This window comes from Fringilla coelebs (genome assembly GCF_963513975.1).
Source record: "Fringilla coelebs genome assembly, chromosome: 6".
Lineage (NCBI taxonomy): Eukaryota > Metazoa > Chordata > Aves > Passeriformes > Fringillidae > Fringilla > Fringilla coelebs.
Genome location: NC_140034.1, coordinates 45088655 through 45104115, shown reverse-complemented (window position 1 = coordinate 45104115; position 15461 = coordinate 45088655). Strand labels below are relative to the sequence as shown.

General features: G+C 46.0%; 1 protein-coding gene across 1 annotated transcript; it reads left to right on the top strand.

Moving 5' to 3' along the window:
- Window positions 1–685: 685 nt before the first annotated feature.
- On the top strand, window positions 686–13268 carry PIDD1 (p53-induced death domain protein 1; the record flags this gene model as incomplete). The annotated part of the gene is made up of 15 exons (XM_084208711.1): window positions 686–959; window positions 2661–3074; window positions 3721–3924; window positions 4781–4835; window positions 5014–5215; window positions 5872–6000; window positions 6297–6476; window positions 7043–7190; window positions 8181–8316; window positions 8547–8697; window positions 10035–10158; window positions 10507–10625; window positions 11040–11147; window positions 12098–12303; window positions 13031–13268. The coding sequence occupies 15 exons, from the start codon at window positions 686–688 to the stop codon at window positions 13266–13268; spliced, it is 2688 nt and encodes an 895-aa protein (XP_084064837.1).
- Window positions 13269–15461: the final 2193 nt, after the last annotated feature.

Here is a 15461-nt window from a genome sequence, read left to right as displayed (position 1 = left end):
GGCAGGATTTACAAAGAGCTCCTGATATTCACACCATGAGCTAGTTTAATTGCCAAGCTCAGGAGGTGTGCACCACCAACATGCCTTTTCTAACCCGGTCGCTGGCCCTGACACGTTTTCTCTGCTGCCCTTTGTACACATGCTTTTATCCCATTGACGCTGGGTTTCACAACCATGCTCGATGAGGACCTGTCACAGTCTGTTAGCCACCTCTGGGCTCTGCTTCTGGCTCAGTTCTCCCTGCCCCAGTTTTCTTCTCTACTTTTAAATCTTCCTACTAAGGCACCTTGAAATCTGCATTAGGCATAGGCATTTACATTTATGTCTTTTAAAGTTAATATTGGTCTTTATTCTGATGGTGCATAATTGCTCCATTCCCTGCTGAGATGTTGGCTGGAAAAATTCAGGTTTTCTCTAGGAGGAGAAGGCTTTGTGACATCTGTCATGCTGCATTTCTGTGCTCTTTGCCTCCAAAGCTTTCAGTAACATGCATGTAATCTTTCCTACCATCTTGCTGTGATTATGAACTGTTTTCAGCCGCTCTGGACTGGGGCAGGAGCCTTCATTGTGCACTTCTATCTTTTTCAGAGCCATCTCTCCTCCTCTCCTTGTCCCAGCTGCCTTGTGGTGCTGCCAGTGCCTGCCTGCCTGGCAAGTCAGAGCATGTCTGGACCCTGTGGATGAAATGCAGAAGATGGCAGAGCTGATGGGGCCCAGGGATGAGTGCGGGGAGGGGACTTTGGGGGCTCCTGCCCTCGCTGGCTCCTGCCTTGCTGACAACAGACTGAACCTGGATGTTTATCCTGACGGCTGCCGCCGTTTCCTCCAGCTGTTCAAGGAGCAACAGGGAGAGCTGGTCCAGGTTGAGTTCCTCCGGCTCAGCAGCAACGATTGCCTCCTTGACACCACACTGGACTGCCTTCCTGATCTGAAGCACCTGAAATCCCTAGTGCTTAAAGGTAAATTCTGGGGCCCATCACCATCCAGCTTTTCTAGGCTCAGATTTTTTGTTAATCCTTTTCTCCATATCTGCGGGACAAACTGCCCTTGGAAGTGTTTTGTTCCAGTGCCCTTTGGCTCAGCCTTGCTCAGAGCTGAATGCAGATTTCAACAAGATACAGCTTCTGGACTCTTATTTCCTCCCTTTGTTTTTACAGCTGCCTGGGGACTGGGTTTTTGGAGTCTCATTGGGTTGATGCTGCAGCATTTTCTGTAGCCATTCTCTAGAAGAGCATTTTTGCAGTTATGCAAGAAGAGGGGGATTGAAAGGTGTTGAATCTTTTGGTGACTGTTCAGCCGCTATTTAATTTTTGAGATTATAATAAGCTGTATTTGTTGTGTTTCTGTCTGAATCAATCCTTGCTTACTGTCATTGACTGTAGGTTTAGCAAAGTTCAAGACAGACCAGAAGAGGCTGTTCAACATTTTCTCTAAAGTAGGACACAGGGTGTGCATGTAATTTGGCAAAGTGTAATAACTGTTAGAGCTATAAATATTAGATCATTATTTGACTGTCTCATCTATTTATTGTGGTAGGATATCAATACAATTTGTATAATTTCTGTATGAGACTGGATAATTTGCTCTTTGGGAGGTAGAATTTTAAAAATAAATGAGAACAAAAAGGGGGAGTTTGGGGGCAGAATTCAGGGTTCCAGCTGAAAACTGAGAAGTCTGAGGTTTGTTTCTATATTTGTCACAAATTTCTCATGTGAATGATTTGATTTGTCTTTCCCCCCTTTAGTAAGGTGGCAGTAACAGCAGTACCTTTTATCAGTCTTGTTTTGTGAGATGTATACACAACCTGAGCATCCTGAAGTGCAATTAAGTAGTTCAGTAAAATCCTATGTACAAAGTGCAATGTGCCTGTTTGGTTGTTCTCATTTTGTACCATTATGCAGCAAAAAAAAAAAAAAAAAAAATTTGGTGCCCTCTGCTGTATATGGATATAAATAGAAAACAGTAGAGAAGGGGTATGAAACAATGAATAAGTGGAAAAGTTTGGAAGTTTTGTTTTGTTTGCTCAAGTTATTTTCCAGGGGTGCAGCCCTTCTGTAATTTGAGTGCCACAAGCTGGCATATGGAACTTTCATTCTTCCCTCTCTGTGCTGTCTGCCCTACAAAATACTGAATTAGCTACTTTCCCCCCCACATTTTCGCTGCTCTTTCCTCAGGTGTGCCCTCCAGTCTTGCAAGAGCAGATTTCAGTCCTCAGGGCTGTTTGCTTCTCGGCAACATGGATAAATCCTCGAGGGCAAGGACTATTTCCTTGATCCGGAAAGTGTTGTGTGTTGGCCACTGGTAGCAGGGAAGAAGAGTGGGATCTTGGAGGTGTATGGGTCACCCTGCTGAAGTGTGGTAAATGTGTGGGGTGGCCTGGCTCGTTCTGAGCTTTGACTCCAGATGTGTTTAGCAGAGCTGTACTGGTTCACTGTGGCATCTCCTGATTTCTTAACAGCTCTTCACTGTTACACCCCTTTCACTGATCGGGAAACTGAGGCATGGAGCAGAAAACTCACTTCCCTGAGTACTTTGTGATTAGTGCTGCTCATTGTTATCAGTAACTCCCAATCTTGTGGATCTCTGTGCTGAGTCTCACATGAGGCTGGTGAGCTTTCATGGTAGCATACTGACCTCTTCTTCCACTTTCCTCCACCCAGGTGGCCATGCTAGGGATGAGTTTGGTTCCTATCAGCATGGCTTCCTGACAAGCTTGCCACCAGACTTTGGGAACCTCAGGTGTCTCACCCACCTGGATCTCAGCTTCAATAGACTCTCCACCTTGCCAAGCTGCATTCTCCACCTCCCCAGCCTCCGTGTGCTCCTGGTGAGCCACAACAACCTGGTGACACTTCCTGAGGACTTTGGCTGTCTGAGCAAACTGACTTTCTTCTCTGCAATGAAAAATCAGCTGAAAGACTTACCTCAGAGCATTGGGGAGCTGTCAATGCTGCAGGATCTGGATCTCTCAGAAAATGCTTTGGAATTGCTCCCTGAAGAAGTTGGGAATCTGCACAACTGCACAGAGCTGGATCTCTCTGGGAATCGCTTATTGAGCATCCCAGACTCCTTAGGTATGTATTTTACTGGGGAAGAGAAGGACATGGACTTGCCAAGCTTTTGGTACAATCCCTGAGACCCTTGGTCTCTATCCCCAGAGTTGTTAGCATAAACCATTTTATATTGGAGCCAAATGGAAGGGATGTCCAGAAGGATCATGCTTGGTTCAGTCAGTGCCTTTGAGCATTAACAACTCTCTGGACCACACTTTCTGTTTCTGTGAATCAGCGACGCTGCTGAGATTTCAATGCAATTTACAATGACTGAGGATCTGGCCTGGCTGGTTTTGGGTCGCAGAAGAGCTGAGGTTTGATGGGATGAGAATCTGGGACACTGTCCAGTGTGGACCAGTCCACAGAACTGGGCTCTGACTTCTGCTGCCCAGCTTCCTGGGTCCTCTATTACCTTGTGACCAAGGTTGTTTTGATGCTGTTACAGAGCTGTCTTATAGCTGAAAAGGAGAGGACAGAGGAGGCTGTGTTACCTCTCAGCTAATTCCTTGCACTCCTTCATTTTGTGAGCTAAAGGGATGTTAAGCTTCTGTGCTTTTCCCTCATTGTGTGTATGTTTACATGGGCTGAGGAGAGAGGGAGGGTTCGAGCTGATTCGCAGTGCAATTAACAGCACGGATGGGGGGTCACTTCTTGTTCCAACCTGCAGCCAATTTGAAGTCTCTGCGTCGGCTGCATCTCCACAGCAATCTCCTGGTGACAGTCCCTGCCTCACTTGCCAGCCTGCCCAACTTGTCCAGACTTGATCTGCAGAACAACTGCCTCCGTGCCATCCCTGCTGAGATCCAGACCTTGCCGTTCGTGCACGTCCGAGGCAATCCCTTGGGAGAAACGGAACCATCCCCGCAGGCTGGTAATTGCAAGGCTTCTGCTGCTGTGTGTTCTGCCCAGCTGTTCCCTCACTCAGCCCAGCATGGTGTAGATGGGTTTGGATTAGAGAAGACAAGCAGGGGGGAATCAGATCAGCATTTATTTCTCTGGAATAATTATTAAGTTGTAAGGATACAGACAGTGTTAGTTATGTTTTTATGAGGCCTGTCCCAGTCTGAAGGGCTCAGTGGTCCCTGGAATTGGGCTTCCTTGGTAGGGTTTTACAGTGGAAGTGAAAATGGGTCTCACAGGAAACAGATCAGGAGGCGTCCCTAAAGGGGTCCAACCTTTTTAGCAGAGGTGAGCACCAGTTCCTGGACTTGCTGCATGGCCCTAAGGCTGTGGTGGCTCATGCTAGAGTCTCAGAGAACAGCAAGGGGTCATTCTGCTGTGCAGCTACCTCTTCCTTTCCTGAAGTTCACAGGCTGCAGAGGAGCAGCACTTAGTCCAAGAGGAAGGTGATAAAATGAGCAGGAATCTGAACAGGGTTTCCCAGTGGTGCTCATGTTCTTAAGAGCAAGCACTGATTCCCAGGGTGGCTCCAGGCAATCAAACATGGCCCTGAGAGCTGCAGAGGTAAACTGAAATATTTTTGAATTCCCTCTGCTGCTGAGTTTCCCTGGGGGAGAGCTAGCATTTTCAGTATGTCCTGGGACCTCGAGGCCACATGCCATCCTCTTGCTGCAGTGTGTTCTTGGGCCCACTGCAGTGTGACCAGAATTCCATTAACAACTTCTGTCAGATTAGGATTAAGCCAAAACTGTTCAGTCTTTCTTTGTCTACCTTGGTTTAAGTAACCTCTGTCTCCTTCTCCTACCTAAATCTTCTCATTGCCACAGATAAATCCAGTACCAGAAGGCTAGAAAGACTCTTCCTTTCATCAGGAGAGGGCAGGTAAGCCTCTGTTATTAAGAATTTATGTTATAGACAAGTGCATAGTGGGTATTGCAGGAATGTATAGGAGCCTATAGCCTCAGTAGGCCTGTGAAACACAAGTATGAGATTATTCTGTCAATTTTTGGAGGGCTGAATCACTGCACAATGTCATAAATTCATGCATGTCTTTTGGAAGCTTTACTGTCACCTCTGAAGGCTGCAGAGTGGTCCTGGCCTGTGGCATCCATTTCTACTTTCCGCCGGGGGCTGCCTCTGCTCCTCTGCGGATCCACTTCCGATCCCTCATGCCGGATCCACAGTGGGTAAAGCTGAGACACCATGATGTCCTGCTGAGTAGAGTCCTGGAGCTGCAGCCTCATGGGATCCAATTCCAGCAGGTGAGGATACACCCAGGTCACCTCCTGATGAGTCTGTCTTTGCAGTAGCTCAGTGGAGTTTTCTGAGAGCGCCTTTTGGGACCTGTGAGACAGTTACCCCCATCCCTGGTGCTTTTAAGTAGCTGCAGGACCCCCTCTCAAAGAAGCTCTGCTGTAGAGAGAAAGGAGACAGCCAGCTTCTCTGATACTGTGCTGATCTGGCATCTTTGCCTTCCCCACTGCTCTGATTGAGCTGAGCTCTAACCTTTCTCACTCACAACCCCCCTGCTCTACCAGAGGATAAGTCCAGCATCTGGCCTTAGCCTGGAAGGAGAATGGTTTGCATCCTTCTCTAAGAGTCTGATTGTGTGGTTTGCATTCAAGCTGAGGAGTAGTCATACCATCCACCAGCCCCATCATGGCTGACAGCAGCTCACTGCAAAGGTTGCTTTGCCCTTTTTGCTCAGAGGCTGCTGAACCTTTCCTACCGTCAAAGTCCATAGCAGACCTGACATTTCCTGTCACCTCCCTGGACACCACAGGGCAGAGCAGGTTCTTTGATTCCCTGCATACAGGCCATGCTCTGCCCTCCCTTGTCTGCATAGGAAGCCACAGAGCAGAGCTGGCCTTGGTTTTATCCTTTCAGTTGGTGGCTCACAGGAATGCTTTTTTGCCAGGAGGTGCAGATCTGGCTGCCATATATCTCACCTCAAACCCCTCACCAGCATGAGGTGGTAGTTCGGACCTTCAATGGGCAGAGCTGGAGTGATCTGAAAACAAGAGTGAAGCAGAAGAGGAAATCAAAGGTGAGCAGATTGAAATTACCAGTGACACACTTTGCTCCTGTTCCCTTCTTTGGTTCTGCCCAGCCAAGAGTGAACCTATTTGAAACATCTCATGAGCTGTGTTTTCACCAGCTGCAATAAAATGTAGTGGATTTCAGCTCCAGGTTTCCTTTCTCATGGAGAGAGTTGATGAGTTGCATCCTGCCATGTTTCATCCCTGATTTAGTACTTTCTTCTGCTTGGCTGGTACTCATTTTCCTGCCTTTATTGTATTAAGTTATATGCCTATATGTTTTCTTCTTTGTCCTCTGTCACAGAAGTGTGTGGCCCACTGTTGTGTCCTTCACTTCTCTTGGTTCCTTGTTGTGTCTCGACTTGTCCAAAATGAATGCAAAGTACCAGCAGAGGGGACATTGCTCTTTTCCAGTGTGGATCCAAACATCAAGGTGATCTTTCCTCCTGGAGTCACCAAAGAGCCTCGTAGTGTCAAGCTGCAGGTATGTATGCTCTTTGGTGAGCTCTGGTGCAGCTGTTTTCTCATGTTCAGTACAGAACCAAGCAGAGATGCCCTAGGGTAATTCATCTCTAGACATAGTTGCTTCATGGGCTGACCCATCTCAGATCACCTTCTCTCTTCACTTCCATGCAACATGGGCCTTGCTCCCTGCTGCCCTGTGTGGGAAAGGAATCTCCAGCAGACCAGTGTGTAGCTGCTATGAAGGGAACACAAAAAGGTTTTGCCTCTTTTTCCCTTGCAAAACTGACCTAACAAAACAGCTCAGTGAGAATTGGTGGTGGTGGGGGAATCTAATGTGAATCTAATTCTAAAATCACCCCACTAAAATTAATTGTTCTGTAGAGCTGCAAGATGCTTTTGTAATACTTTAAGTCCATCCCAGCCCGACAGGTTGCCAGGCTTCATCTGAAGTTCGCTGTGCTTTATTTCTCAACGGGCCCTGCAGCAAGAGCAGCATTTGCCTGCTGGGTGCTGGAGGAACTGAGTGAGAAGTGTGGGAATTTGGTGCCTGACTGCTCTGCTCACTGTGCTGTCTGCCACATCCAGGTGCTGTCAGTCTCTGCAGAAGAGATACAGGAAATCACAGCCAATTCAGGGTGCAGAGCCAGTCCCCTGCTCTACCTCTCCCAGGACTCCACGGTGGATTTTCTCAAGCCAGTGAGAATTCAGCTGCCTCTTCCACCTGGGGTCACAGGTCAGTTTATTACCAAAATTGACAAAGGGAAATGCCATATTTGGAAAACCAAAAAGGGCAAGAGAGAATTTTATTTGCCTCTCCTGTTGTTAATAAAGCTTGCTGCTTTTCCTGCAGGAACAGCAAGGTGTGTCCGCTGACTGTGTGGTGGTGCAGAGCGGTGGGAGGTGAAGGTAGTTCAGGTCCATCAGATCAGGGCTAGGGTTCACAGACCAGACAAGCTGGGAGAATGGTCTTGGCAAAAGGATTTCTCTGCCAAACCACATGTGTATTTTAACTGCTGGTTTTACTATGGTGGATTGGAGAGGCACTCCTGCCCACTGAGGAGATGCATTGCAAAAGGGCTTTGATTCATGATTGGGAATAGCTTGAATTAAGAACTGAACATGCTGTCTCCAGGAGTCTGCCTTCTCTTTTCCTTGCGTATGAATCAGGTGCTGAGCCACTGCATTTCAAAATGTACCGTTGTACTGATTGTACGCTGAGCCACATCCCACTCTGAAAACTGCTAAAAACAGCCTCAGTCATGCCAAGGATTCCTCTGTTTGCTGAGTATCCTCAGTCTCCTTACTCCTATTTTCTTTGACCCTCCTGGTTTTCTTGTAAAGAAATACATGGCCTTCATTATAACATCACCGGGTGTTTGTATGCCTGAAGTGCATCAGGATTGAAAATGTACATCTGTGAGATACACATTAGAAAGAGACAGAACTTAATAACCCTGGATTTTAGTGATGACTTGTCTAATGAATCTGTTGGTGGGAATATCTGCATATTTTGCCAGAATATCCCAAAAGCAATAGCATAACTTGGTCCTTTTATTGCTGCTCTTCTTTGACCAAAGTTCAGTCCTGGATGCTGAAGAGAAGGCTGTGAACCCTTACTTGGGTGTCTTTAAAAAGTAAATCACCCAAACCTGTGGCTGGGTTTGTAAAGCCATGAATAAGGTTTCTGCTGCATATAGCATCTCTTGTTCATTGGTGTCTTTAGGACTGAATTTGGATCAGTCAAGGCTGCATATACTCCATGGAGACCTGGATGGCCAAACCTGGAATGACATCACCAGTGAGGTGGTGCTGGAATTTACCCATCTTTATGCAGTGTTTGAAGTCACTCACTTCTCCTGGTAAGTGCAAGATTAGTCCTGAGGAAAAGATGCGATGTTCCCCTGCCTTGCTTTTCCAACACTCTGACCAGAGGCCATGACATTAACTCTCTCTGTTCCCTCTTCCTTTTACAAGTCAGGCCCAGTGTTGCATTTTGTCTCTACCTGTCATTCTTTCCGATCATGTGGGTGTGACACAGTCACCTTTCTCTGGGTAGGGTCCCTCATTTTTTTTAATTCCTTGTCTCCAGGTACTGGCTGTGGTACACCACTAAGACCTACATTGGAGGCATTGCCAAGAAGGTCTATGAGCGGCTGCGTCTGTACCAGGTGAACTTCATTGCGCTGCAGAGGAAGAGGGATCCCGAGCAAGTCCTGCTACAGTGTGTCCCCAAGCACAAGGTCTGATCGGGGTTGCACTGCCTTGCTCCTGAGCTTCCCAGGCTTCCCTTTGTAGGATGTAAAGGCAGCAGTGCACTGAAGGGTCCTGTTCACCACCCCAGAGTCACGGCTGGGGTATGCTGTCACCACACTGTTGGTGGTGTGATACTGACTCACAGGGAGCTGGGGGAAGAAAAAATCTCATTCTATGCAGTGGCAAATGCCATGCACTGATTTTCTTCCCTGCAAACCCTGAGGACTGGGCTGCTAAAATCAGCTGAAGCACAGTTACTGGCCATGTATATGCTATTATAATCCAGCAAACATGAGGTAAAACATGTTGCCTTAAATTTAAGTCAAAGTTTACATGTCACTTGTCTGACATGGGCTAGTGGTGTGGGCAGCAGCACTGCTTTGTTTTCAGCTGGAGTGGTTAGATGGTAATTTTCCTTATGTTCCTTGCTGTTCTCAGTTCTGGAAGCACCGGAACAGAACATATGAGCACTCCTTAATCTGCTTTAATGCAACATGAGGTTAGTTTGTGCGATGAGTGTGAGCTAATCTGGCTGACTTCGTCAAGAAGCAGATGGGAAGGGCTCAGGCATTCTCTTCTGCTGCTTCTTCCTAGGGGTATCAGCCCTTAGCAGTGTTGTTTCAGGTTAGTGTAAGCGCAAGTGTGCAGCTGTGGAGAACGTGTCCCTTGGCAGGCAGTGCAGCTTGGTGAGGTGAGGGTTATTTTATCAGACTGCCACTACTGGGCTGCATATCCAGCTCTGCACAATTCTCTGCTCTGGTTGCTCCTTCTCTTTACCTGTGCTCCTGTACTGAAGTGACCTGTGGACACAAACATCTGCAAGGATTTTTTATATAGGGTTGTGGGCTAAAACTGTCTCCAGATGAGGCGTCAATGACACTCAGAGTGAGATAGTTGTTTGGGTGTGTCTGTAATCCTGCTGGGAAAGGTCATGGAGTGAGAGAAGTTTAGTGTTACAAATAGAAAGAATCTAACCTGACTCTTGCGCTGCAACTGTCATCATAGGCTACGAAGCCAAAATGAGCTTTCTAGTGTCCTCAGTGGTGTGCTATTGTAGCATGTGTCTTTTTGCAGAGAAAATGTATTTGGATAGTGAGTGAGATATGGTAGCAAGTAAATCCCTCCTTGTCTTTGAAGTTAAAAAGACCTGTTAAAAAAACAGAGACAGTGCTGAAATGCTTTTTTAATAGGTTTCTGTTCATTTGTTTACATCCTTTTCATGTAAATTAGTCTTTCCTGTTGAAGGTGAGAGGAACATCATGGGTATAGAAACATGGGTTAGGGGACAGATGTGCTTCTGACCAAACACTCTCATCCTTGTCAGGTTGACCCAGTGCTGAAGAAGCTGCAGGACCGCTATCGAGGACCTGAGCCATCCGACATGGTGGAGATGTTTGAGGGAGAGCAATTTTTTGCAGCTTTTGAGCGAGGCATCAGCATTGATATGGGTATGGCAGTATTGGGCTCGTTCTGCTCCTACCTACTTCCCTCTTGTCCTGCTCTGGCCCTAGACATGTTTCTGCCGTGGGTTGTACTCCTCCATGGCATTCCTCTCTGTCTCCAGCTCGCCTGCTACTCACAGCAGCCAGCCCCTGGACATTGAACTTGTCACATTCTCTGGTCACATAACTTTTCTGTCTGCTTTTCCTTATGAAAGTGCTGTTTGCAGACTTTCATTTCTTCTCATGCTCTTGTAAACCTGCAGAGGGCAGTAGTCAGGTGGGTTTATTTTTATGACTGATCTGTTTCTGCACACTTTTCTTCACAAGTTGAATGTTTCCTGCTTCTCTGCACAGATCGCCCTGACTGCGTGGATGGACGTCTCTCATTTATTTTTTACTCCCACTTGAAGAACATGAAGGAAATCTACGTGACCTCCCCTGTGGACAGAAAAGGCCAGGCTGTAAAAGGCCAGGTGAACAACCAGTTACACTTCTTGTTTCCTCCTTCATCATTGCTTTTACAATACTCATTATAATAATCTCTGAGTGCTGGCCATGACTCTTTTCCTACCCTCTTTCTCTGGCTTTGCGTTTCACTGGCTAAACTCTGAACAGTCAAGAAGTGTAATCTCGAAGGATCACTCATCACTTAACGGTCTGACTTACATTGCTGCCATTAATTTTTGGGGTGCTGGCAGAAAGTCCAGCCTTTATGGCAGAACCTCAGTGCTCCTCCCAGTTACACATAATTGAGAGGCCATATTTCTGGGCTGAGGATAGCTGAGAATGCTGAATTCATGCTTTCCCAAACAGAAAAGACATGGTGCCAATAGGCTGGGCCACTGTGCTTGAATCAGAGCCTCACTGCATGCTTTCTCTTTGCAAAGGTCTCTTTCTACCGAGGGGCAGTTCCAGACAGCATCCCTGAAGATGCCAGCAGGAGGAGAAAAGGTCCAGACTCCCTCTGGCTTGCTACTCTGCCCATCAAGCTGCCTGTGAGTTGTCTCCTACAGAAAAATTTATCTAGATGGGGTAAGAGCATAGCATTTCTGCTCAGCTAATTTTGTTTCCTCCATGAGAAGGCATGCAATGAATGAGCACAAGGAATAGCTGCCCAGCCATGTCATGGTAGAGATTTTGCACTCCCTGTGAGTGAGCTCTTCTGAAATGAGAAAATTAAGAGCTGGGAGTGGTCTCCTACCTCTCCTGCTCATCTTGCCTGTCAAGCACAGGCTTGTTGGGTGGGTGGTCAGAGTCGGAGAGGGTGGATCGTTTGAATAAATGAGAATGTAGTACACAAGGAAGCTTGCTGTAATTGAGGGAAGTGTCTGTTTTGTTTATCAATTTCTTAATTACACAGCTCATGCAGCAGGAAAAGAAAGGAATAGGATGAGGTAGTTATGCTGGATTTGAACACAGACATTGACTGTAGGTATTCTGCTGTGAGCTTTAAAGGCTGGGTTATAGGTTACAGTGAGAAATGCAACTTTTGGTTACAGAATTTAAGTGACATTTCAGAAGCCTAAAACAATAAATACCTTGGTAGGCTGACTACTTCCCTTCTGATCACGTGTGATGATCTCACATCCCTTTCTGGCACATGCAACCTCAACTACAAATGTACACTAAGTACTCTCTTACTGCTGAGGCAAATATGCTTCAGGGATGTGGCTTATTTTAAACTGCTCTGTAAATGCAGGAAAGGAAATTTCCGATGTGAGCTATGACTGTGAGCATTACAATTTGATATTTTCCTGAGGCAGTGAGCATTACTCGTCACTGCCGGTGTAAGTCCTCCTTGCTTCTTTCAGCCTGACCCTTCAGCCCCAAGTAGTTCCTTTCTCCCCAGTAGAAGGAAGGAGATTTCACTGTGGGGAGTGAGTGGCCAGACACTGTCCTCTATGGAAAGAAAGAATGTACTTTCTCTCTCTTCTTTGTGACACAGCAACTGAAACCCCGGTGGGATGAGAACCCCGGACCCCTGTATGGCTTCTCCTTCCCTCCCTTGAACCTGGGCAATGCTGAGACTGGCTACCTGACACAGGCAAACCTGCTGAGCATTGCTAGGCGCGTGGGAGCTGACTGGCAGAGCATCGGCCTCAACTTGGGCCTGACCTACCAGCAGATTGAGCGCATAGGATACAATAACAGGTGAGAATAGAACACAGTAACTAACAGTGATGCATTATGTATGTCTGTACATCTGTCTGCAGTGTAATAGTATAAATCAATGCTTGGCTGGTTCAAAGTTCTTCCACTGTAATTGTTTCACTGGATTAAAGAGGGGTTGACTAATGATTCTTCTGAAAAGAATACCTTTTATAATGGGAAACTGATTATGTTCTCTTGCCATTATAAAATGAAGTTTTTTGTTTGAAAAACAAAATCGGGAAATAACAAACCTGATGAGCTTTGTAGTTCAGCTGAGTTGCATTCCTGTTTTGTTCTATGATTGGATTCCTGGCCAGACTCCATCTCTTACAAAGAGAAATGATCTATGGCTTTAATAGTGAATATCATTGTTAATCAAAAAGAGCTTGTGTTACATCACGGGACATGCAGTCTGACCAAAAAGCCAAAGCAGAAGGAGAGAATTAGACTTGTTATAATCAAACTAGTGTTCCTGTGAGGAAGTTATATTCAAAAGTAGAATGCCTTAATTTGATACTTCTATTAGGAAAATATTTTATAGAGAAACATTCATGCAAGAACTTCAACTCCTCTATGCTGGGTAGGAAAGAGGCAGGCCCACTGAGTGCTTTGTGTGTCTGGATGGCTTCTTCAAGGCTCTAGCCATGGCTGGGACTTAGATAAGGTCTCTTTGGTTTGCTGCTCAGGAGAGCATGTTGGTTACTTCTGTCTTTCCTCCTTTCTTCAGAGAGGACCTCAATAAGCAGATCCTAGACATGCTTTTCTCGTGGGCTCAGCAGAACTCAGAGGATCCTGACTGTGTGAGCAAGCTGATCACAGCCCTGAAAGAGAGTGGCCGCCAGGACATCGCTGATGAGGTTGAAGCCATCGTTGAGCTGGGGCGGCAGAAATACAGCGAGTCCATCCGCCGGCTGGGCCTGGGGCAGGAGGGCAGCACTGAGGACTCTGCAATAGCAATCCTGTAGCACCTAGCAGAGGAAAATGCGGTTTGTGTGGGACTCCTCTGTGTACCCAGAGTGATGGTGCTTGGGGACTGCTCCCTCCCCAAGGGCCTGTGTCTTCCTGAGGAGCTGGGCATTGATTCTCTCGGGTCTGTACTCACATGCCCCTTCTGCCAATCCCAGGAAGTTTAGAGTGGATTTATGAACCTTTTTTCTACTTCCACTTTGTGACCTTCAGCTTTAGCTTTCAGAAATGTGGAGAAAATTAGAGACTGAAGTGTTTGTCTGTCAGCTGAGTAGTGGTTTAATGAATAGCGTTTGATGAGTTAATACTCATGTTACATGTATTTATTTATAACTTATTCCTGAAACTGGAAACACTGCTGGAAACACTGGGTGTGAGCATTTGGGTCCATTGGTGCTCCAGTGCTTGACAGGAGAGTGGAGGTGCAGTCATGTTATGAAGGCCTGTGATGTGGTGGGGGCTGTTCAGTCATTTCTGTCAATGATGTGTTCTGCTCACATGAAAATGTGAACTGTATTCCCCATGAAAATCCAAATCTCTTCCAGTTCCCTTAAGTCCAAACAAAACCTAAGTATTTGTGGGGAAGAAAGAAGAAACTGATTTCTGGAAAAATTACTCTTTTTTTTTTGTTTTGTTCCAAAAGCTATCATGAAACAAATAGCCTGTTGCACCTGCAAGCACCTTTTTAGATGACACCTACATAGGGCTGTTCTTTGACAAAGTTCCAGTTTTAATTTGTAAAAAAAAAGGTAAAAATCCATGATCTCTTCTGGGACAGACTCTAATTTAAGTGCAATTAAAATTTCTCTTGCAGTTTCCAAGAGGTAGTCCTCATATCTTCCCAGTGAAATGTGAATGTGTAGTGGTGAAGGTGTGAACCCCTCCTGAAGTTTGGTGAAAAGCGTGGCTTTAATTTGCAATTTAAAAACTGGTCTGACCAGCTGTGAAATAAGGCACTGTTGTATGTTTGGCATGAGCCATGCTGAGCTAACTTCCCAGTTTTTCAGCCTGAATATCTTGTGTAAGGCTGGAAGCATTTTGCTGCTTTTTAGCTGCTCAATGATTTATTACTGAGGTGCCCTTCTCTTGCTGTTCCCCATCTCGTAATGGCCCTCAGTTAATGACCCACTAATGACAGTGGAAAATTACATGCAAGCTTTTTGAAAGACTACTGTCATTTAAATAAATTCATGTATTTCAAGACAGATTTGAATTCAGCATAAGTCTCTAAACATTACTTAAAAGTCTGTTCTTAGCCTGAAAAAAAACCAAAAGTGTGTTTAAAAATGCCAGGTTGCACAGCCCAAAGTCAACATGCAGTTGCAGGTTGGATAAATCCTGGCATTTTCTTCCCCTCATGAAGAATCATCGGTGGCTTCCCTGATGCTGCTTCAGACCTGCCATCAGTATTACTGAAAGAGAGATATAAAATTGTTCTGCTTTTTCTCTAATTTAGGGCTGTTCTAACATCTCAGGCTACAGAGTGCTTAGTGTCCAGTCCAGAGCACTGGACAAGGACTTGCAGATTTGAGCTGTCACTTTGGTCCTAGGACTCCCACAGATCTGGCTTCTTAGGTTGTGCTGCGCCAAGTCTCATGCTGGGTTGAAGTCAGCAGTGCTCTTTTGAATGTACATTTTCTCTTGTATTCTGTGTCATATGTTATTGTTTGTAATTTTCATGGGTACCAACAAGGTATTTGTTCTTTCCTCCAGTTTTGGAGAGATACATTTGAGCATATTGCTCTCACTGGGAATAAAATCAGCACTTAACTGTTTCATAGCATGGTCTGCTATTCCATAAATGCCTTGAGTGAAATGGAGACTGGTTCCTGTAAAACTGCTGGCAGGAGAACACAGGTGAGCCTGGCTGTGCTGTGCAGAAATGGGAGAAGAGCTCCTGTTTGGATACTGCTGGTTGCAAAGCACAGGACAGACTGCAGCTGAGGTAATGGTGTCCCTGGAGGGTGGCTTTCCTCCAGTGGGGCTAAGCCAGGAAACACAATGTTCAGGGAATGAGCTGAGGCTCAGGTGGAGCAGGTCTAGGGAGCAACAAGGCTAATCTAGAAGGGACAGCATGTAAGGTAAGCCTGTCCTCTGGTGAAGGTGCAGGAGAAATCTACAGGAAGCACAAGGTAGCATCCACAGCTACAACAGGATGAAGCTTGGCTGCACTTAGCTTTCCATTTGTGACG